This window comes from Falco peregrinus, chromosome 4, assembly GCF_023634155.1.
Source record: "Falco peregrinus isolate bFalPer1 chromosome 4, bFalPer1.pri, whole genome shotgun sequence".
Taxonomy (NCBI): domain Eukaryota; kingdom Metazoa; phylum Chordata; class Aves; order Falconiformes; family Falconidae; genus Falco; species Falco peregrinus.
The window spans coordinates 47,417,132-47,441,812 of NC_073724.1; the positions used below are offsets into that span (position 1 = coordinate 47,417,132).

Sequence of the window (24,681 nt, forward strand, 5' to 3'; positions counted from 1 at the left end):
CTAGCCTGGTTGTTTGCGTTTTTTTCTTTCAGCATCCATAAATGAAAGGCATCCTTCCGGCTAGCACTGGTATAGGTGCTGGATCAGGAAATTCTTGTAAATGTTTGGACTTCTAGTCTAAACGAGCTGTACAACCATTTGCATGTTTTCAGAGCTTTAGTGCTTGTTCATGTCAGGGCCCCGAGGGCACCACCAGCCTTGACTGTCTCTGCCCAGTTCTGCTGGGGCTTCCCCCACCCTGCCCACAGCCCAGGACCCCATTTCAGTCCCCACAGGGCTGTCAGTCCCTGCCCCAGGGATGCTGCAGCAAAGTACTGATCTCCAGCTCCCCACAGCCCCGTTCAGCCTAGACAAGGGCTCTGCTGAGCCAGGCTGATGTCCCATCCCAGCCTTGGCCTGTCGCTGTCCCCACGACCTGCCTGGCCATCCTGGGACTGTATCTGGCCCCAGTTACCCTTGCCCACAGACTGACATCCTGGCCTGGCCTCAGCCCATTCTCATGGAGGTGCCCGGTGTCCCGGGCTGGGGCTGCCCCCAGCCTGCCCTGCCTCCCAGGGGAGGCACCATGGCTACCTGTGCCCTAGCCCCTAGGGAGATGCTGGTCCCCACAGTGTCCCTGCAGTTCAAATGGAAGAAAATGGAAAGGAGGTGGTGTGGCTATGTCTTGTTCCTGATTTTGTCTTGGTTTTCAGAAGACTCAAATGCTTTTCCTTAATACTGTAGCATTCCTGGTTGTGGGAGGTCCCTTACTGGAAAGCAGCCTGAGCACTGCTGCAGTCAACCGTCCAAAACAACCCTGCGTAGTGTGGGTTGGTGCTGCTGCAGCAGGGAAGAAGCAGCAGTGTGGTGCTGTGGAGTTGCTCCGTTTTCTGCTATTGGTGCTACTTCTGTGACTGCTTTCTTTTTAGCTCAGTTTCTTAAGGAAAAGGAAGTTTGTATTAACCATTTTTTATGCCTTAGTCATTACCAAATCTCATAATTCTTTCAGGTTTCATGAACATCGATGGCTAGAAGTTCAAACGGGTGCCCTCAGTAAAGGGGAATCTGCCTTAGGAATTTATGTTATAAAGTTGTAACTTGTACTGGGCGTGATATGCCTTATGGAAGGGTGGTAGGAGTGTGCTGCCGGTAAGCTCTTCTGCATCCTGGCTGCCTGCTCTGGGGCCTGTTAAACTTACCTTGTGCTTAGACTTGGGTTCTGTGGAGGCAGTGGCTGAAACCTGGAGGTAGATGAGGATGGGCCAGGGTAGGATGGATTAAGTGATCCTTCTGATGCGTGCGATGTTTGGCATTTTCCCGTGTGAATTTTGGCCTTAAAAAAATGTATGGCGAAAGTGCAGGCAATGCGAGATAGAAATACTTGCACGTTCACTGTGGAAAAGCTTTGCTCAGAGTTCAGGCTGTGTTAGATCTAATATAGCTGAAGAACATGGCATGAAATGCTTTTGATGGATTCTTGGGTGCTTTGTTAAGAAAATAGTAACTGACTAGCCATGGTAAGTTTTTCTGTTTCCTTTTTTGTTTGTTTGTTTGGTTTTGCAATCTTTGCTGCTTTATAAGCAGTGGCCTTTTTTTTTTTTGATCTGAATTTGCAAAGCCTGTGTTACTTTATTTGCTTTGGGTATTTACTTATTAAGGCTTATTAAGGATAACAGGCATTCTATGCAATGGAAAAAGGGAATAAATCCGTAGAAAGACAGAAAAGCCATTGTTCTGAAATGTCATTAAATACTGGCAGGCACCTTTAAGAAAAAGCCTGCAAATATTTTGAAATTAAACCTCATCTTTCGTTAATAATTTGCAGTGTGAAGGAAGAACGTGGCAGTTCTCTGGTTACCAAAAGTTGAGTTTAGAAGAATACACTGACATCATTAAGTGCTTGCTGGAAAATTGATTAAAAGAACCAGGTTTTCACGTTTCAAGTTACTCTTTCCAGCCTGCTGGTGATCTGGTTAAGAAAAACATGGTTTGGTGATGCTGACAAAATTGCTGTCTGTACACAATTTGTTTACGTTGACTGCAAGTCTTAATATGTATTAGGGGTGAAGACTTTTGAAATAATCATGCTGCTATAACTCTTATTTTTAGCATCTGGATTACAGGAATACAGCATATCAGTGCAAATAGTTGAAGAAGACTTTTTTTAAATGCACTTAATAAACCAGTGAATGACCTTAGATTTCAGGCTGAAGTTAAATAATCATTTTATCTATATTGGAGATTCTGATCCACTTTAATAATAGAGCTGGTGGACATTTGAACAGAAGCGATAGGCTTGTGCACAGGCAGGGCTATGCTAAGCTGAGGGAATACTAGTTAGGAGGATTCACAACAGCAGTTCTAAAGAAAATACAGCTAATTCGAGAGAGCACAGCAGAATGCCAGGGCAGTAGGTGTTTTGATTTGTGCTTTTCTTTAAGTCAGATTCTAATTTTTTTTAGTGTCAAAGTGAAAATTAATTAGCAGATCATTTCTGAGGAGGCAGAAGGTGCTGATTCTTGGTGACCCAGAAATCTCAGTCCCTGTGGATCTAGTGGTACAGATGGAATTGTCAGTCTGTGCTTCAGGTGCAGTCTCAGTCATGAGCAAAAGCTCAGGACAGTTGGCATCTGGTTTCTGCTCTGCAGCATCTCTGTCACCCGGCTCTGCAGTCATGCTTGTGGGCCTGGTTTTACTAGTGCTGATTAAAGTTCTAAATGTACATTAACTCTCAGGTGAATAATGGTAGATATACTTAAATTTCTTCTAAAATATTGCACATTTTTTTATTTAAAAATTTTATTTAAAAGATGTCTGTGAAAATTTTACTTTCCTAGTCGAAGACATGGCTTTTAAATACCATTATCTTGTGGACCTACAAGAGGGTTGATTTTCTTAGAATATATCTAAAACTAGTTAAAATGCCATTGTGATAATGTTGTTTACTTATCTGGAAATAATACTGCCATATCATGGTTTTATTCTTGAAGGGAAAGGATAATTTTTTTCATGGAATAAAGTACAAGATTTAGCACTATTCTAATTTTAAGTAATTACAGGAGTTCATTCTCATGGAACTAATTTGCCTCTTTTTTTTATATTAGGAGATGATGTTAGAAATGCCAGCGTTCTCCTTTAATACCACTTGGCGAGTTTTTGCAAGTCCTTTTTTTGTTGCCTAAAAACAGCATGATCATACTTTGTCATAAAATCAAATACTCATTTTCCATTATAAAATGCCATGTGCTCATCATACATCTTGATTTCTTTCCAGAAGTTCCATGTAAGCACTACTTTTGTAATCTCTTGGATTTTCAGTTTCAGACTCATTCTCCCTGCCATAGTGTATGGTCTTTTACATCGTAAGATCTTATGCTTTCTCTCCATAGCTGCTGCAGAAAAAGACACAATCAAGAATGCCTACTCCAAAGTAATGGATGCATATGGGCTCTTGGGTGTATTAAGATTAAACCTTGGTGAGTAAAATATGTAAAACCTTAATTTTTCATTTGGGAAAGAAAATTACGCTGCGCCTGTAAAACTGCACCCCGCAGGATCTCTGCAACAAGAACTGGGCTGGGGTTTTTTTTCTCTTTATATTTTGTCTTTGTGGAGTAACTTGCAAGTTTGGAGCACTCCCAGAAGTGGGGGAGTGGACAAAAATAACTTCCGTGTACACAATCCCTGCTAATTGCAGCATGGTTTCTCCTATTTGTGTTTAGTTTTCTTCTGTACAACTTGAGAGTGCCGCCTTGATCTTTGTTGTTCTACTTTTTTTCAGGCAAACTGGGGTTGGTTGTGTTTATTTAAGCATATAAATCCATCAATATCACAGGCTACTGAGATTCATTGTTACCTCTGCCTTTTTTTATAGGAGATACATTGTTACACTATCTGGTTCTGGTAACAGGATGCATGTCTGTGGGAAAGATCCAAGACTCTGAAGTTTTTCGAGTTACTTCCACTGAATTTGTATCATTACGCATTGATTCAACAGACGAGGATCGTATTTCAGAAGTTCGCAAAGTTTTGAACTCTGGAAATTTTTATTTTGCGTGGTCTGCAACTGGTGTCAGTTTAGATCTTAGTCTCAATGCTCACCGCAGCATGCAGGAGCACACCACTGACAATAGGTTTTTCTGGTGAGTTCATAATGTACCTTATCAGACATTCTATAGAATAATGCATGCCTGTACAAACTAACCCGTGGCAAGTTTTTATCCTTGTCTTTATCAGCTCTTAAATGTACACCTTTGTCCCACAAACAACAGAAGTATGTTATTAATGATACAATGTTCCATGGCCACTTAGAGTTTCTTAATTGGAAGACACAGGTTTTAACTGTCTATGATACTATACTTTGATCTTCTGTGATCTGTCGTGATGTGTTTTAGCTTTGGTGTCTCTTAATTCTTCATCAAGTGTGTCAGTTTTGAAAAATCAATCTGGTAATGGAGCTTTAAAGAAAATTTTCAACTTTTGAGCGTTATGGATTCTAAAATGGTGTGGTGCTTATATATAGTTTCAAGTGGGTTTCCAATGTCTGAAAGGGCTTTAAAAGTTTTACTACACAGATAATTGTCATGTTGCTGATTTTGTTGAAACAGAGCAGGTAGGATGTGTTATAGTGCACATTGCTTGGCTGCTGAACTCACTATCTTTTTACAGAATAGCTTTGAATAAAGGATAGGTGTTCACACAGAAAATTCCTGGTAAAAGGAATACTGCTGTTTCTGCCAATACGCAGCTTAAATAATGCCAGTGATGCACACTGTCATGTAAGAAATTATGTTTCCATATTTTCAGCCTTTGTTGAAAGTGACGTGTGTCCATGAACCTTGGAAGGATCCTGAAGACTTGGTAGTATCCTGTTAGAAGAGGTGCAAAGCTACATCTTCCCCTCTCTTCTGTCCAATATACAAGACACCAAACCAGTTCTGGCATATGTGCCAGTGCTCTTCTACTCTTTGCCACTGTTTTGGTCAGATAGAGGAATATGATCAGCTTGCTATATAAGACAGAAAAAAAAGCTCTAGTCTTCAGAAACACATCTATCTTGATGTAGGTTTACAGGGCTTTCAGGAACCTAGCTGTTTGTCTCTTTCTGCCTCTAGAAAAAGACTGGGCTCTCTGCTGGTAAGTCAGTATTTCAGGGCTTGAGAAATGATGCCTGTTGACCCTGTCCAAATAAGCTTGGCTGATTTTGACCCTTGTCATAAAGCTGCTTAAGTTACCTGGCTTTTTTTTTTTCTCAGTAAGAATCAGGCCTCACAGGAGGTAGATGGAATGTCCCAGATTCCAAGATCTAGAAATGTAAACACTAAAAGTCAGTAACAGAAAGTATTCTGCTTATGCACTTCAGTAAGCTTTCTTGGGCTTTTTCTATTCAAAAGTTCCAGTCTCAGATTGCCCGGGGAAAGAATATTGTTTGCTTTTGCAGTCTGCTATTGTAAAGCATCTGACCATTTTTCTGTAAAGTGAATGCATGCTGAGTTACAGTAATGAGAATCATCATTAATGATTGAACTGAGGTGTTTGATAAGTTGCAGATTTCTTTTTTTAATTGGAATTTTAGAATTAAAAGGCTAAAAACAGAGTGTCTTCAACCTTTATATCATATATGTTATTTGCAGTTACGGTGGAATTTTCTTGGCGGTGATAAAACCAGCCATCTTACTGGAGTTTACTTTTCTTTGCTATGCAGAAAATTTTGCTTCCTTTTTATACAAGTGAAGGTTTCCAAAGAAGATCAAAAGCCAAGCCCCACTAGAGTGAGGTAAAACAAAAAAACCTCACAACCCCCAAACTTTAGTCTTATTTACTTACTACAGTGTTGATTACTACTACTTAAGGCACAGGTATATCCAAACTGGATCTGTCTTTCATTTGAGCAGTAATTGGTATTAGAGAATAGTATATACAGTATATAATGTACCAATGCTTAACCCTGAAATTGATATTTATAGAAATCTGAAACTCAGTTGGCTATGAGTGTATTCTTGGAAGCTTGTCTGGGCAAGTGGTGTGCTATGATGAGGTATAATAGATATAATCAGTGCATGTTGACGAGAGTTTTTTCTAGCTTTAATTTGTGGTGGTGTGAAATTGAATGATGCTTTACACATCACAAAAAGTAACCTGTAATTGGAGTTCTGTCTTGCTCTTCCCAGAGTCTGTAATCTTTGGCTTCTTGAAGCAAGGCTGAGTGGAGGAATATAAACAAGCTTGGAGTGTTGTGTTTTGCTGGGTGAAGAGCAGAGGCTCTAAGTGTTATTTTTTTAAGGTCATTAAAATGTATGGTTTCACCCCATATTCTTGTACAAACATTTAAGCTGTTCTGTAAACTTTGCTATTTCAGGTATGTTTAAATAAGAGTTATATCATCAAACTATAACACGCATATTTTCCTTTTCTTATTTGTAGTAGTGGATGTAAAATATTAGTAGCTGGCTTGGCAATTTGAACTGTATTTTATTTCCTTCCAGTTACTTTTTTTTTTTTTTCCCCTGATAGGAACCAGTCACTGCATTTACATCTGAAGCACTATGGTGTGAACTGTGATGACTGGTTGTTACGTCTCATGTGTGGGGGAGTGGAGATAAGGACAATTTATGCGGCTCACAAGCAGGCAAAGGCTTGTCTGATTTCACGTCTAAGCTGTGAACGGGCTGGCACGAGATTTAATGTCCGGGGAACAAATGATGATGGTCACGTAGCTAATTTTGTTGAAACAGAGCAGGTATGTTACACTACAGTGCACGTTGCTTGGCTGATGAACTCAAGATATGCATATGTGTGGATAGTTTTTTGCCCTAAATCAACAGATCACAAGTCAAGTCTGTAACCAACAGATATTGGAATAGTTCCTTTGCTGCTAAATAAGGAATCTAAGTAGGTTACATAATTTGATGATCTCGCTTTTTAGTGTAGCTTAGGGTAAGGGCATGCATGAGTTTCAGTAGCTTAAGAAGCTGTTATCCATCAGCTAAACCATTGTAGATGGCTGTACTATCTTTTAGCCTCCTGAGTAGGTGAGAGTGTATTTCTTTTGGCCTGAGCAAATAGTAAATTAATCGACCTTAGAAACAAGCAGAAAGAAGATATTTTTGGCAAATAAATGATACCTTGTGATTCAGGAAAGATAAAAGCATTCCTATGGTTACTTAACACAGCTCCGTTGAAAGGTACATTTTAAAGCCACTGTAATTCCACTGCATTTGTTTGCATGTCTTTGCCCGTATTATACACAAATGCAAGAAGCTATTGAATCATTCTTTGCTGCCTTTTCTGTGCTCTCTTCTTATGATAACCTAGTTACCAAGATATTGGCTCCTGCAGCTGTATTCATGTGAGCAGGTATCTTTGGTTGACTCACTGGGTCTTTGCAAAGCCTAGGTGAGTTCAGTAGGACTTTATCCACGAAGGGCTGTGCTTGTACATATCCAATTTCAGGATTTTAGTCAGAACACTGTTGTTACAGTTTCTCTGTTCAAGTTTCCTGGCAGGCTAATGTCACTAGATGAGGTGGCATATCATTCCACAGGAAGTTTCCTTTCCTGTATACTGCATAGATCATGGTATTTTGGATTCTGATGTACAAAATCTGTGCAGGTGTTCTGAGTAGGTTGCATTGTTATTTTCTGTGCATTGGTGTACATTTTAACTGTTCCTACAGGAAGGTCTTACAAAGTTTTTTTAAACAAGTTACTCTTAGCACAGAAGTCATTCAGGCCCACATAATAAAAGCTTGCTTTGTTAAACGTGAATCAAGATTCTTCAAGGAAGCATGAGAGTGCCAGAACTTCTTTTATTAGTTGTTCAGAGGTGATAGAGAGAAAAGTCTAGGGAACACAGTATTTTAGCTTGTGGCGTGGAATATGTAATACATACATGTTTTATTTACTCTATGTTTAGCTAAGGCTAAGAAACCTAAAACCTTACACTTTGTAACACTTATTAATACTATGCTTTTTTTTCCTTACCAGGTGATATTTTTAGACGATTCTGTGTCATCTTTCATACAGATTCGAGGGTCTGTTCCATTATTTTGGGAACAGCCAGGCCTGCAGGTAAGCAGGAGACAGATTTAATTATAGAGATAATTCTTATTCAGGTCTTCTTAAACATCTTACAGTAGTGTTTAGGCTCTTCTGCACAGTTACTTGTCAGGATGAGATTATCCTTTGGGAGCAAGTTGGTGCTATTTAATTCACCAAGCCTGCCACTCTAGAGTCTCTAAATGCTGTTTTGCACAAGATTTGAATGTCCATTGCTTTTTAGATGTTTTCTTTTTGAAGATGAATTTTTCTGTTTTAATTTAAATTGGTATTTTAAAATAGGTTATAATGGAGCATCCAAAGAGACTGTTTTCTTCTGAATTGTTCTTGAGGATAGGTCTTTTCAAGAAGTAAATATGGATCAAGAGTTACTATAATATAATTTCATCCCAATTTTCTTGAAAGAGGGATTGTGTCAGTAGCTACTACTGTGATACAGTTTTTACAGAGAAGATTAAAAAGGTTCATGCCTTACTGTGATTCTAGGTTCTTTAAACTAGACATTTTGCAGTAGAATTGCTGAAACATTTACATGCCTTTTACTCAAAACAAGAAGTAATTAGATGACATGACTAAACATATTAAATAAAAAAGTGTTTTTTAGAAAAAAGAGTAGGAATTCAAGATAAATTTATAAAAAGAATGCACACCGTAGTAAGAAGAATATATTTTGGAGATTTCATTTAGAAACTGAAATGAATTTTCAGGCTGTATTTAGGATCAAAGTAGGTCTTTGAAGAACAATTAATCAAATGTGTAAAGACAGATAATTTAATGTAATCTTCATGTTATAGGTGGGATCCCATCGTGTCAGAATGTCAAGGGGTTTTGAGGCAAATGCACCAGCTTTTGACAGGTGAAAGAATGTCTTATATTTTTGTTAATGCACTATAAACCTCTGATAAGTGATGCATCAGAGGGATGGAATGTTATTCCAAATGGGAGGCTTTGTCTATACAAATGTGTGATTCAGAAGAACAGCAAACTGCCTGGGCAGCTTTTTCAGACTTCTACAAGATTGCTTGTACCTTTGAGTGCTTAGCTGAAAAGTCTGCAGAAAATTTAGTACAGTGAAATACTTTGTTAAATTGAAAATAAAAATTATAGCAAGTTTACATTGAATAATCCATATTTGTCAGCTGCTGTATAAAAGTAAAAGTTTATATTTTGATTTTAGTCCTGCCATGGCACTTCAGCTTCACAACTGAATGGTTTTACATTGCTGTTACAACGTTGTCGCATCGATACTATTACCCTAATTACACAGCAGTCATTCTGCTATTATTGACTTATATTGGTTTGTTTGGACATGACGTAATAAAAGGCTTGTGGCAGTTACTAGAGTAGCCAGGATGTTTCTGCAGCATCTCAAGTCAGTGTTGCAGGTGTTTGTGTTAATTTTCTACATGCCAGAAGATGACTGGAATTTTTCTTCTGTTAACAGGCATTTCCAAACTCTTAAAAATTTATATGGCAAGCAAATTATTGTAAATTTACTTGGGGCAAAAGAAGGGGAGCACATGCTCAGCAAAGCTTTTCAGGTGGGTATGACAATTCTCTCACTGTGCATATCCTTGGAATTTGCCTGTTTGTGATGAAGCTTTTATATAGCCTTCAAAAAATGAAACAGTTATGCTCTGGAGCAACTGTCACTTGTGGTTAAAATTGTATTTATCATGAAAGCAGTTCTTAAGATACACAATGTGAAATAAATTTTTAAAAGCTCTCTATATAATTAGTATTCAATTATGTTCAGATTGGTTACTGAAAAATTCTAGCAGCAACATAGACAATGTTGAGGGATTTTCAGTTATTTTCATATTTCATGCTTATTAGTGGCTAATTGAAAAAATAAATCTTCTTTTCACTATGGAATTCATGAATAAATAAATGATACTTTGTGGTATTTAATACTGTGATGTTTCTTTTAAAAATCTTTCCCTTGGAATTCCTGGATATATTCCTTAATACTTAAAAAAAATCACAATTTAATTTATCATAATATAAATATGCTTTATAATTTAGTAGAAATATTTGTTCAGAAGATGTTAACTGCAAGTGGCCATTTTCATGAGTTCCTACTAGTTAGGTTAAAAATAACTATTACATTGTAGTCCATAAATACTGACAATTTGAGAAGTTCTCTGTGAAGCCAGAGCACATTTTGAGAGCCATCTGTTATTTCCCTTTCCTTTTTTCCTTTTCCCTTTGTATTATAATGGTTGAATGTCTTGAGCCATTCACTAGTATCTTCTCTGTATCCAGCTATCCCGATAGGAGACTTTAGTGTTCCCAGATGCATATCAATGTCCAATGCAGATCATAGCTTTGCCAACAAAGATTGTGTGAGCACTTCAAGACTTTTCAGGGAGGGAATATTAGGAAAAATTTTGCTCAAAGCCAGCCTCCACAGCAACCTGAATAATTTGTGCATTTTTTTCAGTAATAGTTTATGGAGTGTTTACTCAGTCCCTGTTGCTGGCAGGCACGTCTAAAATGGTGACCATTAGTGAAAGGGATTTCCACTGAAAGAATTCTTTGCAAATGGAAGCATTTTAACAGTAGAAGAGGTTGTAGACTGTCTTGGTGACCACTAGTATAGTAAGGAAAAAACTGACTTCAATTGTGACAAGAAAAAGAAAAACCATAGTCAAAATATTAATCGGTTCAGAGTGATTTGTTGAACAAGAGTGATAAAAATGGTTTTATTTTACCTAAGAGAAAGCTTGTAATAAACAAGATAGCTAATAAACAGCTTTAAAAATATTTTTATCCTCTTATTTACCTTCTACTACTATATGTTTGGGTATTAGTATATTTATACCTTTTTCTTTTCTTTTTACAATGTCAGAGCCATTTGAAAGCTTCTGAACATTCAGCTGATATCAAAATGGTGAACTTCGATTATCATCAAATGGTTAAAGGTGGAAAGGCAGAAAAACTACACAGCGTGCTTAAACCTCAAGTCCAGAAATTCTTAGAATGTGGATTTTTTTATTTTGATGGAAAGGAAGTTAAAAGGTTCGTGTGTGTAACTTCTGTAAATTTCTTCAATCAAATTATGGTTCCAAGATGCTTTTCACCCCTTTGCAAGAAGTTAAGAGAAAAAACTTTACTTCTGTTGTGTTTTTATTATATCGAAGATGATGTGCACTAAGTGAAATACGAGTCACTTCAGTCTATTAATATTTTTTCTCATTCTGAATGTTCTCTAAAAATCTTAATGGAAAATATCTCAGAGATGTTGATGGGGCATGACTTAATTTCAGGCCTTTGACCTCATGATTTTGGTGCAAATGGGCAATTGTCCTTTTTCTTGGGTGCACCCATGTGGGATTAAAGAATGAATATTTTTCTATCTTCCTGTATAATGTTTGTATTTTCCTCAGCAATAGAACATACCATTTTCTGTTTGTTGTAAATGCTGATGTAGAGTGCCATCTTTTTCTAAGTCTGTTTGCACCTGGATCCCCCATTTGAGAGATTCAGTTCTCCACAAATTATGAATGGGATGCATGTTTTCTGCCCTGCTGTGTACTTCTCAGTCCTGCTGTACTTCTATTCCTATTTCCCCACCCCTCTTCCTAGAGCAAAGGCTGTGCTTATCTCAGCAGGAAAAGGGTAGCAGGGCCAGAAATAGGCAGCATTCCTGCTCTTCTCCCTTCCACACCCTTCCTCCTTTTAATTAATACCAGAGCAAACTGCTGACAGAGGTTCTCCGTGAGAAAGAGAAATGTTGAGTGAGGGGATTGTCACGTACAGTGGGGTTTCATCTTCTAGTGCAGTGGGAGAGGAGAAGAGGGTTCCAGTGCCACTCTGTCCTCTAACCTGGCTGTATGATTAAATGCTCCAGGGGCATTTTTTCGTAGGCCTGAATAAGATTACGTTTAGTGGAATAGTACTTAGGTCCCATCTCCACCTCAAAATGTCACTGACCATTCTCCAAAAAACTTTAAAAGTGGTGTGACACTTTGTGGTGGGAGAACACCATTTTGTCTTGATGGAGATTCAAATGATATTACTCATACAAAAGACAGACAACAGAACAAAAGCAAAATAGGCTGTGGCTTGTGATAGCTTGAAGAATTGCATTAATAAAAGATAACGGTGATGATTTTTCTAAGTTCACAGACCATCTCCTTTAGACAATGTCAGGTTTTTTTCTAACACAGCAAACTGTTTTGTATTTCATATCAAATACAGAGATAGTAATGAAAAAATAATCTTGGAGAAAGTTTTTCAAAACTTTCTACAGTTTATGGTTAGATCTCCAAGTAAATGTGATGAAGCCTTACTGACTGAATTGGATAAAGTGTATAGTGGGAATGATGAAAGTAAGGAGTAAGTGTGTATCCCTGGGACAGCCATCAGAATTTTGTACTCATAGCCAGACGAGAAGAACATGGATGTTGCCTAATGTGATCCTTCTAAGACCTTTACAGCACAAGTTAATGGACTTCTCTCAAAGAAAGGGGAGCAGTTTAGAGCATCTGAGGGCCTCAAGCATCTGTCAGACTAAAGAGGAAGGCTTATTTTCATTTTTATTTGGGGAGGAAAGAGAAAATAATGAGGGGTTGAAATTTGCTTTAGTTTTATCACAATTTCTTGTTACTTTTAATTTAGTTAAATCCAAGAGCTGTCCTAATATTTTTTTTTCCATTTTTGTTTTAACTGAGTTATTTCCCTCTGAGATTCTTGTGAAGTGTGTTAGTTGGATTGTTTGAAAAGAAAACTTTATCCTGCATAACACTAACTGAGCAAGCAAAGGGAACTGGGGAAAAACTGAAGAAGAAAGGGTCATGTTATTTGCAGGAAAAAAATTAGTTTTGTGTAGTGAGTACTGCTGCAAAATTCGCTGCTGTTACTGGAGCTAATTTCTATTGCTGAGGTATTTATAAACATACTTGCTTTGACAGTAACATTGCACTGACAATACCCTGATTTACTATTCTGGTTCAGATCTTGATGTCCCTGTCTTTGTTGATGATACGTGTGTTAAATGAGTTATTTCAGTTGTTTTCTCTCTCTGTCTTTCATTGTCCTTGGCACAGATCTCAAAGTGGTACTGTCAGAACAAACTGCTTGGACTGTCTGGATAGAACAAACAGCGTGCAGGCTTTCTTTGGCTTGGAGGTAGGAAAAACAGTATCCAGATACACAACTACTGCTGATACTTCTGTAACAATTAGGCTGTAAAAGTAACGTTACCTTCCCGATGAAAGATGAATTAAAATGTTTCATAGATGGCAGTTTGAGTTACAGCATGATACTTGTTTTGTTCTGGGGCAACCAGACATAGTAGTTACAGAAGCAGTAGTTGTGTGGTAATTGTTAATTTAACAGTAGTCATGCAGCATTATGAAAAACATTTGTTCTTTTTTAGGTGTCAGTTTCATATGTCTGTTAAGGTTCAGACCTGCAGTTCTAGAAGAGGTAGTAGTTTTGTAGTCCTTCACAAAAACACTTGCATTCACAGTTACTGTATTAGATTAAATTCTTCAGCATACAGGATTACTGTTCTTAGCATCCACAGTGCTGCGTGTTCATATTTTCATAGCATGTGCTGTGAATTCTTCATGGGACAGTGTCACGGTTGAGGCTTTGGCCATGCTCAGACTGAGTAGCTGGAAATTAATTGTGGGATTCAGTCCTCCTGCAGGGGTGTGCTTCAACATATTGGCTTGCTATATGAAACAAAGGTTATACCCTACAGGCTTTATACATGGAAGCTTGAACGCATGAACCTGACAGGAGCTGATGGAGTAAAATAGTACTGATTGAGCTAAAAGAGTAGCTGTGAAAAACTTCTGACAGCTCCGCTCAGTAAACTGTTTGACTCCTAAAGATAAAGTTCTTAGCATATTTAAAAATTAAAAATCATGGGTGCTGTAACATCAAACCAGAGAAAAGGATTATTCTTTTGTTTTCTGAATTTTATTTAATTAAAATACTCTTGGTTTAGCATCTGTAGGAGGATTTTCTGTGAGAACTGCAAAATCCATGGGCTGTAGAACAAACATTTCTAATTCTGGAATATGTAGTGCTTTGCTGCTGCGTTTACCAAATGAACACTGTTGCCAGTTCATTGGTGTTTTAGTCCAATGGAATACTGGACTGTTTACCCTCATACAAATACTATGAAGATTTTTCTTTTAACATTCGACATCAGTACATATGGTAGCAGATAAGACTCTTTTAGAGATCTCATGCCTTTTTTCTGTATTGTTTCAGCTCTGCACGTGCCATACAGGGTCATACCTTTCAATTACTAAAATTAAGAAAAGTAGTTCTTTAGTCCACTGGGTGTTGAAGAGTAGTGGCATGCTTTGAAAATCCCACAGCATTGTAGTGCATTATGTAGTTTGTTTATCTGTCCATCCTGTATTGACTTTGCCATGGGAGAGACAAATTATTACCTTAAAGCCTTTCCTGGTCCTAAATCTGTTTGCTGGAGTTTAACAGTTCACTGTAGATAGAAATGCAAGCTTGAAGTAACCAGTTAGTTTACCTTAAATGAGCCATGAGAAATATTGCCTATTGAATTTTACAGATAATAGAGTAGTTTTCTATGGCCTAAGAACAAATCTTTATACTCTTGATGCATATAGTTGCTTACATGGCAAACTTAGCTTTGCAGCTCTATTTTTTTCCTTTCTTGTCCTTTTAAGAACTGGATTAAATATTTTTTTAGACCAGGTGTGCTGAATTTTCATTGGTGAGAGCTAAATTACAATTTCAGTTAAATATGTGAGCTAAAATTACAGAACTAATCAATAAGAAGAAAAATGGTAAATCCTCATGAGCTGCTTGCTTAATTTTAAAATTCTATTTAAATTAGATATTTAAATTCTTACCTGTTTTAATATGATACATACTTCATTTATCAAGTGCTGGCCTCTGAAAGACCACCTAAAATTACAAGATACAGGACCCAATTTCTGAAGTTTCTTTTCTTGTCTATTTCTACTTAATTTTGTCTGCAAGTTCCTTTTTGTAACTTATGTTAATTCCTGCCCAACCTTCAGAATTTTGCCTTTATGCCATTTTATGTTCATCATTTTAGATTCCTTCTTGCCATTGGACACCTCAAGGTTTAAAAGATTTTTAAAAGCTCTTGAAAATAGCTTTTTTATTTTGTTTTTTTATATTTATGTTTATTATGTTGGTAGCCACAAACAGGAGAAAATTACTTGACTTTAAAAAAATAATTATGGTTCCACAAACCACAATTTCAGACAAGGTACAATGTCCCCATTCTATATCCATGAGCATTATGCTACATTTAAGTAATGTATTTAAAGTAAAACAATACATTTATATCTATTATATATATACAATTTAGATGCATTTAATGTAGACTGTGCATCGTGGAAAATTACTTCAGGTATATTGATTGTAAGGGTAAACATTGCAGTGTCTTATGCATGAAAACAGTGACTGACAGAAGCCCTTGGTATTTTACTGATGACAGTACTCTGTTGCTGCTGCACTTGATAATACAGGTCAGTGTGTTTGGTATTACACTTTTTTGGGAATAACATTAATTGCTCTAATTCTAAATTATGTAAGTAGAGAGACTTGTGAACTGAAAATAGCTTACTTTGTAATTAGAGAATTTTTGGATGAAAATATTTACAAATCAAGCACATAATTCTTTTCCTATATTACTACTTGCCTTTAAAAGAAAATGAAGTGCTGGTGCTAAAGTTACATGTATGATGCGGCCTTTCAAACAGGACATGCTGTCAGTTTTTTCAGAATGATACATGGAAACAACGATTTTTTTCATGCATGTGTGCTGAAAAAGTATGATGTACCTTTTAATAAATGCATTTAAAGATTTTTCTTTTGCAAATGTTGTCTTCAACTGTTGCAGATGCTAACAAAACAACTGGAGGTATTAGGATTAGCTGAGAAGCCTCAACTGGTTACTCGCTTTCAGGAAGTTTTCAGATCCATGTGGTCTGTGAATGGTGATTCTGTCAGTAAAATCTATGCTGGAACTGGAGCCCTTGAAGGAAAAGCTAAGGTAAAGTACATGTTATTAAAAAAATTTACCAGTATTCAGTATGGATTTTAAAAAAATCTGTCATTAACATAACAACTATGAGATTTTCTTTTAAAAAATATGCTTTTGTTGTAATCCTAAAAAAACTAACCACCCCCCAAAAATTAACATAAAAAGTTGGTTATGTTGATAACCAAGTCTTGTTTCAGTACATCCTTTCTCAGCCATGCTCATGCCTCCGAGATAACACCATTGTGTAGGAAAGGATGAGGCTCAAACCTTTTTTATTTCTTTAGATCATAGTTCAGAAAAATGTATATACAAATCAGCTTTAGTTTCTTTGAATAATTTCATTTTTCTTTGTGTATCTCTGCCTGCTGCTGTTTCAGTTTCATTCACTGTATCTCCTTTCTTTTAAAATGTGTTTCACTGGACGTTGTTCATGCTTTTAGGGTTTATTAACAGCATTAAAATTAAACGGGTTGCAGCAGAGTGGTTTTTGTTTGCATGTTCCTGCAGCTATTTCTTCTTAATTTTGCAATTACTGAAAAAAAACCCAAATTCTGTTTCTACCTTGCTTTCTAATGTTGTGATAACAGTTCTGTACTACACAACAATGTAATTCTCTGTTTCTCTTCAACTTGTTTTGTCTTTGTTTATGCCTGAGTTGTTCAGATTTTCTAATGCTGTCTTTTATTTTTCTTCTAACAATGTTGCTTTTTTTTGTTTCCATAATTCTCTCTCTCATTAAGTGATACCTGTCAAAACAGATGTTGAACCACAGAAATTTTTGCCCTTAGTTCCTATAGGAATTTGTTTTCATACTGTTCTTTTTATTCAAGAATGCACTGCTGCTCATTCCATGTTATATACTATGTACTCATAGTCAACTGTTTTGTTTGTCCATCACTCGTTCATTCAGACTATATCAGAGTCCTTCTCTGCCCATGTACAAGGCATGCAGTAAAGTACATAAAAAGAAAATAAAGGAAATAGAGTTGTTGCTTATTTTACTCTTAATTGTTGCACACAGGACTTTTTCATTTGGGAACTGTTTGTATTTTAGCATAGAATCAAGTTTGGTTAAAGATGTTTAGTTTTATTTTCTTACAAAAATGTCACCCAGACAGTCAGGAAAACCACAGTAAGTATTTTATGGGGTGTTTCCCCTTCTCCTGAACCTTACGTGTTTCTTTTCCTAAAATAATAGTTTTCTGCTATTAGTTTGGCTGCTTAAATTTTTTACTTGGTGAAATGCGTTTACTGTATTTACACTTCCATTTTTAATGTTTAAAACACAGAGTACATTTACTCTGCTGTCTTCGTAATAACATAGGATCCCTGCCCTGGTACAACTGTTAATGAGTACCACACCTCATAAAACAAACACAGCATCCCTGATGGAAGTCCATCTATTTGAAGACGATCTTCAATACTTGCAAAGCCATACAGTACTGGCCATTGTTTCACTGAACCCTGGCCAGGTCACTACTCCTTATGTTCTTGAGTACTCTATAATATGTTTTAAAACACAGTTTTTACATTGTTTTATTCTCATTTCTCAAATTAAAAGTTTGATGTTTGAAATTCTGCTATTTCTTGCTCGTCAGTTTGATTCTTCAAAGTCCAAGAGTACTTAGAAGTAAAAATGTAGAAATTTAGGATAGGAGAAAAAATATTTTAACCTTAAATGTGTTAATATGCATTTCTGTACTGAAAAAGAGTCCTTTTTAAAGTATTATAATACTCATTACATCTAACTCCTTACCTACTCTTTCTTTTGCTTTCTCTGGGTTCCTTTCAATTATTTGCCTGGTATGTGAATGGTGAGTGTGCTTTTTGGATCATGTCATAAATTATACATTGTCTGACAGAAAGGGAGCAGCATCCTATTAAACTCCTGTTGCAATAGTATGCTCCCCAACACCTCATCCACGTTGTCTTCCAAAAATCATGGTGCCAATTTACTACTCCTTATCTTGACAAGAGAGTAGTTTCTTTCTTGTTGTCTAGTACGATTCATAGAACTAAATGATGGGTTAGTTTTTTAGTTTTCTTAAGCTTTTGTCTTTTTTTCTTACGCATTTAAGAGACCTTCATGAACAATGCCAGCTGCAAACTTGGAGTATTTTTAATAATAATATAATACCATGCAGCATCCCGGATGGAGTACGGTCTATATTTCATATACGTGCAATAGCATGTGTTCACACACACCTCACAGGCAAAATACACTTAGATGCATAAGGCACAATAAACCATGTAATCAAGAAATGTCTTGGTGCCTGTCATTGTCGGTGCTGTGTACACAGAATAAATAACACTGCTGTTTTTTGAGTCAAATATGAGACTGCATGGCATGTTGATTACATCATCCTCTAGATGTCTGAACCACAGAGAATATCTAGTAGCAGTACATCTCTTGAAGATTCTTGTTTAAATTTAGTTAAACTTGTTTAGTTCAGGTAGTTGGACACTGTTCTTTTGGAGCAGTGTTCCAGTCATGCCACGTGTGTGATGTGAGCAGCGACTGTCTTCCTATGTATGTAGCTATAGATGGGTGTGTATGTTCCTTCTGGGATACTGCATGAGACTTGCACGTTATTTTAAAAAGTTAAGGGGTCTTAGTAAGCTGAAGCTCTCTCTTTTTTTAACACTGATATTTCAGAATGTGAATTCTGAACTAATATGCTCATAGGTGTATATACATACATATTCATGTATCATGGCATTTGGACTTAAGTGCTTGCTCATCTCTCACTATTTGGGGAAAAGCCCAAAATCTTGTATCATGGTCTAAACATGGCACTATATCAATTTGATTTTGAAAACCAGGTGTTTAGGGGAAAAAATAACATTCCCCTCCCTGCAGTATTTTGCTTAAATAATTTAAACTGGAATTATCTGCTTGTTAGATATGCCTTGAAAGTATTACTCTGGTGTTTAGCATTTGGAGGGGGGGAAGCACACAGTAGGCTCAGAAGACTTTATTCAATACTTTAAGAAGGGAATTGCCTTAGATTTTAAAATCATTAATGAAGTTTACAAATATGTTACTGAATATTGCCAATGTTATTGTGAGCAGTGTCCAACATAAAATATTTTATACATGTTCCTCCCTAACAGGCTGGAAAGCTGAAGGATGGTGCTCGTTCTGTGACCAGAACGATTCAAAATAACTTTTTTGATAGCTCCAAGCAGGAGGCCATTGATGTTTTGTTATTGGGAAATACCCTAAATAGTGATTTAGCAGATAAAGCACGGGCTCTCTTAACCACCAGCAGTTTACGCGGTATGTGTCTTTCAGGATTTTAATCTGTCTGATAACTATTTGGTGTAAAAAAGCTGTATGGAGTCTGTTTTCAAAGCAATATTGGAAAGTATAAATGCTATTTATGTTCTGTTGGATATTAAAAGATGAAAGTTACTTCTGCTTTACTAATATTACCAAACTAACATGCTTGCAGTAATTTGTTGTTTGTATTTTGTTGATGTCCGGTGGTATAATAGGTAAATATTTGTGGAGCATGTTTGTCTGAACTTTACTGTAGATGCATGTTAGATATGTTCTGTTCAGTTCTTAAAATCCATTTATAGCAAGTGTTAATCATAACAATTACCTGCTGAATTTGGGGGAAAAATCCTGATTTATTAAAATACTAGGGTGTTTTATTGTTTTTTAAATGTCTTAATTTGATCCATTGTGTCAGTGAAGAAATTCTCACCATAGTGTTAAACTAGATAGAAAGCATTTATTCTTTTCACAGTCCTAAGAATGCTGGTATTTATCTTAATTTTGGTTTCTAAGGTACTGAGGAACAAAAGGGGTATGGGTAATGGAAGAATATTTAAGGTAACAGGAGCTATCAGAAAATTCCTGATGAATTATTTTCCATCACAGAATGTCTTTTTGTGAGAAGTCGTCTTTCCCAGGAATGTCTGCACCACAAAAGCTTGTCAGGCTTTGTGGGTGAAATTCTACTTCAGAATCAGAGAGATTTCAGTGAGAAACTCTGCGTAGGCAGCATAGCCGTGTGGGGCTTGGGTGGTCTGGGTACAGGAAGGTCGTTCACCTAATCAGAACAAGGAGTTGAACCACAGCAGCCTGTATCCCCAGACAGAGGTGTAGCCTACATGATCCCCAGGACTACAGTCATGTCCCATCCTTCTGCAGACTTGATGGGCAGGGAAATAGTAAGTGGGCCAGGTGTAGGGCTGTGATTACTCTCCTGAGATACAAAAAATAGAGGGGCTAATTCCTGGGCAAAGAAGTTTAGATTTGAGTCTTTCTTTCCAAGGTGCCAGGTAAGAGTGTCCTAAATGGTGGGTTGTTCCTGGTTTCAGGGATTAACAACATTCTTAATTTTTCCTTTTCTTCCCCCCCCCCCCCCCCCCTTTCTTCTCGACACTTCTCAACTTAGAGTGAGAAAAATGTGTCAAAACTTCAGTGCAAATCTGTGACATGAGAAAAAAAATTATTGCCCAATTGTAGTCTTCATCTTGTGGGTATTTATGTATTTCCAATGTGTAACCTGAAAGGCTGTTTTCCTCTTATTTCTTTACCACAGGTTTTCATATTATTGTACCTTTTCCTGTATCTGAAACCTGCTTAATTGGCCTTGCCTCAAAAGTAGTTGAAAGTCATTTTTATTTCTTTTCACTTTCTCTGTGAATGCAAGCTGTCCTTTCAACATTTGCAGCTTCTGTCAGCTGAGGAACATTAATGCCTCTTTACTGAACATAATGTCTTCATGTTGTCTACTAGGTGGTGCATTAACCAGAGAGACTTCATTTTTATTATCCATTATTAATTAAGCAAGGAAAGAGAATTTGGTAATACTGTTGTGGAACTTTTTAGATTTTGCAGCATAAAAGATGTCCTTTCACTGATGCAGGTGGTTATGTGTAATAAATTGTATATCACAGCATGTTCTCTCACATATTTTTGGAATAGAAATGGAAGATTTTAAAAAACAATTACTTATTTGACTAATTTTTTTCTTGTTTCCTTCTTACTGCATCCATAGTTTCAGAGCAATCATTACAATCAGGTATAGTATAGTAAATTAAGCTGTAAATATCTGAGCAGCTCTTGTGCTTCTCTGGCTTTTTTTTTTTTTTTTTTTTGTGCCTATTTGCATAATATTTGGTTGTGGGCTCATTTTCCTAGTAGTGTTTGGATCTGGCATTCCTGTGCCCCAAAATCCCTTAATCCAAGAAAAACTCTTCAGTATGAGAGAAGTGAAAATACAAGGGGTGAAAAATGTTTCAGTTGTGCTTGGCTGTGAGTTACAAAAAGAGACAGTCAATTCTTTGGATTTTATTTTTGCAAATGCTTTATTCTAGCTTGTAGAGGAATTTGCTTTTTTTTCTTGTTTGGGAGCTTCTGTGTTTTTGTTTTGGGTAAGAGGTAAAATTCTTCAGCATGATTTGTAACTTCATCTTATTTGCTATTAGAAGCTCTACTTGCTTGTGTTCTTGCATGAGACAGACTGATTTTGTAGTATCTCCCAGCAAAGATAAACGTTGTACTGGAATGGTCTGAAATAACATGTTGACACTTGTGTTTTGTGGAGCAAAAGTACAGTCAAAACCACTGAGATATGGTTACCTCTGCACGTGACACAAAATGAAAGTATTAGAGCATCTATTTAGGTAAAAGTCTTTAAAAACTCTTTTAAGTGAAGAGAAGGCTCAAAGAGGGAATTTCGTAGTTAACTCCTAATCTTCTACTTTGAGACACTTCAGTAATATCTTGTCCAATGTTTGTGATGTTGGGTTTAAAATAAGAGAGATTGGCTTCAGAGGATTCAGCAACACTGTGAACATGAAAAAGTGATAAGTAATAATAAGAATGTGTAGGGATGAGCCAGATAAAGAAAAAGGAGATAAAAGGTATCTTCAATTTAAGAAGCTTCTGAAAACTCCTGGTTGTTATCATTGTAAGTTAACAACATAAGCAATGTAATGCCTTTGAGCTTTGTTTTCAGACTTTTCTAATTCTTAGTGGAAATCCTTTGTGTTGTAATTTAAGTTGTTTACATTAAGCTGCTCCATTTGGGGAGATGTGATATACACATATTTCATATTTTTAAGGGAGGGCTGCGAGTACTTGTCAGCTGGGCCACACTTCATCATTTCATTGTTCCCAGAAACTATTATTTAAAATAAAATATTCCTAGTGCTCACATGTTCAGATTTTAGTATGTGTTGAGAAAATTTAATCAGCTGTTTCTGAGCTATTGCCTTGATAGCGTTTATTGTGCTACCTCTTGGAAGTAGGTTCACTGAAACCAGATCAGATTGCTTAGTTTCTGGGTGAGAGGAGAAAAGTATATGCTTAATACCCAGGAATATGAAGGGAGAAGAGGAGGGAAAGAAGCAAGGAAGCTCTTAATAATTGTTCAGGCAAATCTGCTATTTTAAGAGAATAGTGAAGTTGTGCACGGTATCCCCTGAACCTGTGTGCTTGGGTCATAGCTGCTAGCCCTGGGTACTGAAGATTGACAGGGAGGATCCTTGGAAGAAAGCATGAGGATTTGTTGTTGGCTAGATTGTTGTTCAAATACATCTGAAGTGTTTAGAGCTTTTTTTTTTTTTTTTTGCCTTCCCCCCCCCCTTAGAAAACCACTTAAACCATATTCTGTATTTTTGAACGTTAAATGTTTGTTGCCTTTACATTCTTCTCAGCTTCGCTTTTTCTATTAGTGTTTTACTGTATCTACTTAAATAATGAGATCTGAGTCACAGGTAATACACACCTGAAATTAACTGATTCATTGGCATTTTGTCAGTGTTAAAAACTGTTTATCAGTATAAACTGTCACATTGTCATTTATGGTGTTACCATCTATACTATAGCAGCCTAGTTTATAACTCATGAAGAGTCATACATGTCAACTATTTTTTAACTTACTGATGTGACGTTTCACTGTGGGTTTCATCTGGATACAAATTGCATATATTGAAACGTATCTGCAGTAATTTGGATGTGTAGTAAAATAGCTCAGTCCAGTTCAGTTGCACAGAATATCCCACCAAGAATTCTAAATTAATACTCCCTTTGTAGAACTGATTTCTAAACATCGCCTGCCTAGTATGAACAGCACTTAAAAGTATTTTTGCTGCAAAATAACAGAAAACGTAATGGATTGGATTTTTAACATTGTAGAGAGAGTGATACAACTTTGTTGAAAAGGTAAATAGCTAGAAATGTGTAGGAGAAAAATGTATGCAGGAGGCTCAGGGGCTCTGAAAAACAATTTGCCCACTCAGTATTTTGGAAAACAGATGAAAGCTTCATCTTTTATTTATTTTTATTCTAATGTAGAAAAAAGAGTCATTCTACAATTTAGAAAGCTTGCTAGTTTTAAGATATGAATTTCTGGTTTGTAATAAGCATGTTGTCAGTTCACTTCTAAAGTTCTATCCTGGTAAGATTTTTCACATTAGAGGTTCATGACAGTGTCAGGAGTTAATTAGGTAATAATTCAATTTTTCAGCTTTTCTTAAAAGCTGTTTGGTAGCAGATACAAGTTATTTGGAGTAACTGTTTAAAATTAAGTTGAAAACCACTTAATTTGCAAAAGAAAAAGAAGGAACTAAAGCAGAGAGTATAAAAGTACAAACTCTGCTTTTAAACTTGCTCACAGTGCTACAAAGGCTAATCTGTGCAGATCTTCAGAGCTGTCTGTAATGCCATTTTGGGTTCCTTGGGTTCAGCTAATCCTTTGGATGCTTTGGGTACTTGTATGTATAATGGCTACAACATTTCTTGGATTCATTTCTTTTCAGTGGTCAGGTGCTTGGGTAGCTTCTGTCCTTGACTCTCAGGAGGCTTTTCTGGCATTTTGGTGGACTTCTTGACTTGACTGTTAGCTAGTGTGTAGATACATTCAAAAGTAGACTCAGCATTTGGCTTTCACCTGAAGGTGTAAAGTATTTTGTTGGCTTCTTGCTGTTTTCTTCACTTTATTTACTTGTATTATGATAAGGAAAAATGATCCCAAGCATGATTTCCCCAAGGAGACACTGGTCAGTTTGTTGTCTTCTATGATTACCCCATATATGAATATATGATTTGTTCACAATGAAAGAGTTCACAAACAATAAATACAATGTATTATTTTCTTCTATTGTTTCCAGCTTGTTGCAAAACCAAGAGAGTTGGAGATTACCTGATTTTTGCTTTAATCGAGTAGCCAAGATTCTGTAGCATGTTAAAGGTGGTAAACTTAAAAAGAATAACTAAAAAGACCAATCATCTCACTAATTGTCCCATTTTGGGGATATGAATGGAAATACTGTGCCCAGTAGCTGACCATTTTGCAGAACAGCACACAGTGAAGGGAAGAATTCCATCTAATGTTGTTTATAAGATTCTCACTGGCTCTCATAACGATGACTATTCCAAATAGGTAAATTAATATTACTTAGGTAAAGTAAAATGTAAACAATACTGTTTACACCTGATGCGTTTTTTATTCCACTGACATTGAAGAAAAAAAGGAGCATAATTTTAGAAAACATTCGTATCTGTTCATTTGCATTAGGAAATGTATCTGTGTGAGTTATTATGCAGCTGATTTACGAAGGGACTTTTAAAATCTCTGTAACTCTAGTGTCTGACTATTGAAT

The 24,681-nt window shown here is 36.5% G+C and overlaps 1 protein-coding gene across 16 annotated transcripts in view; it reads left to right on the forward strand.

Moving 5' to 3' along the window:
* The window catches only part of SYNJ1 (synaptojanin 1), a 69,299-nt gene that overhangs the window by 11,694 nt on the left and 32,924 nt on the right, over positions 1–24,681 (forward strand). For 11 of the 16 annotated variants that reach the window (XM_055801402.1, XM_055801408.1, XM_055801405.1 and 8 more), the window contains exons 3-13: positions 3,369–3,455; positions 3,854–4,121; positions 6,493–6,718; positions 7,965–8,048; positions 8,831–8,892; positions 9,481–9,577; positions 10,888–11,057; positions 13,088–13,169; positions 15,913–16,065; positions 19,171–19,336; positions 21,072–21,095. In XM_055801402.1, coding sequence (XP_055657377.1) covers positions 3,369–3,455; positions 3,854–4,121; positions 6,493–6,718; positions 7,965–8,048; positions 8,831–8,892; positions 9,481–9,577; positions 10,888–11,057; positions 13,088–13,169; positions 15,913–16,065; positions 19,171–19,336; positions 21,072–21,095 — 1,419 coding nt within the window. The remainder of the gene's footprint in view (positions 1–3,368; positions 3,456–3,853; positions 4,122–6,492; positions 6,719–7,964; positions 8,049–8,830; positions 8,893–9,480; positions 9,578–10,887; positions 11,058–13,087; positions 13,170–15,912; positions 16,066–19,170; positions 19,337–21,071; positions 21,096–24,681) is intronic. The other 5 variants (XM_055801403.1, XM_055801416.1, XM_055801418.1 and 2 more) reach the window with 2 other exon arrangements.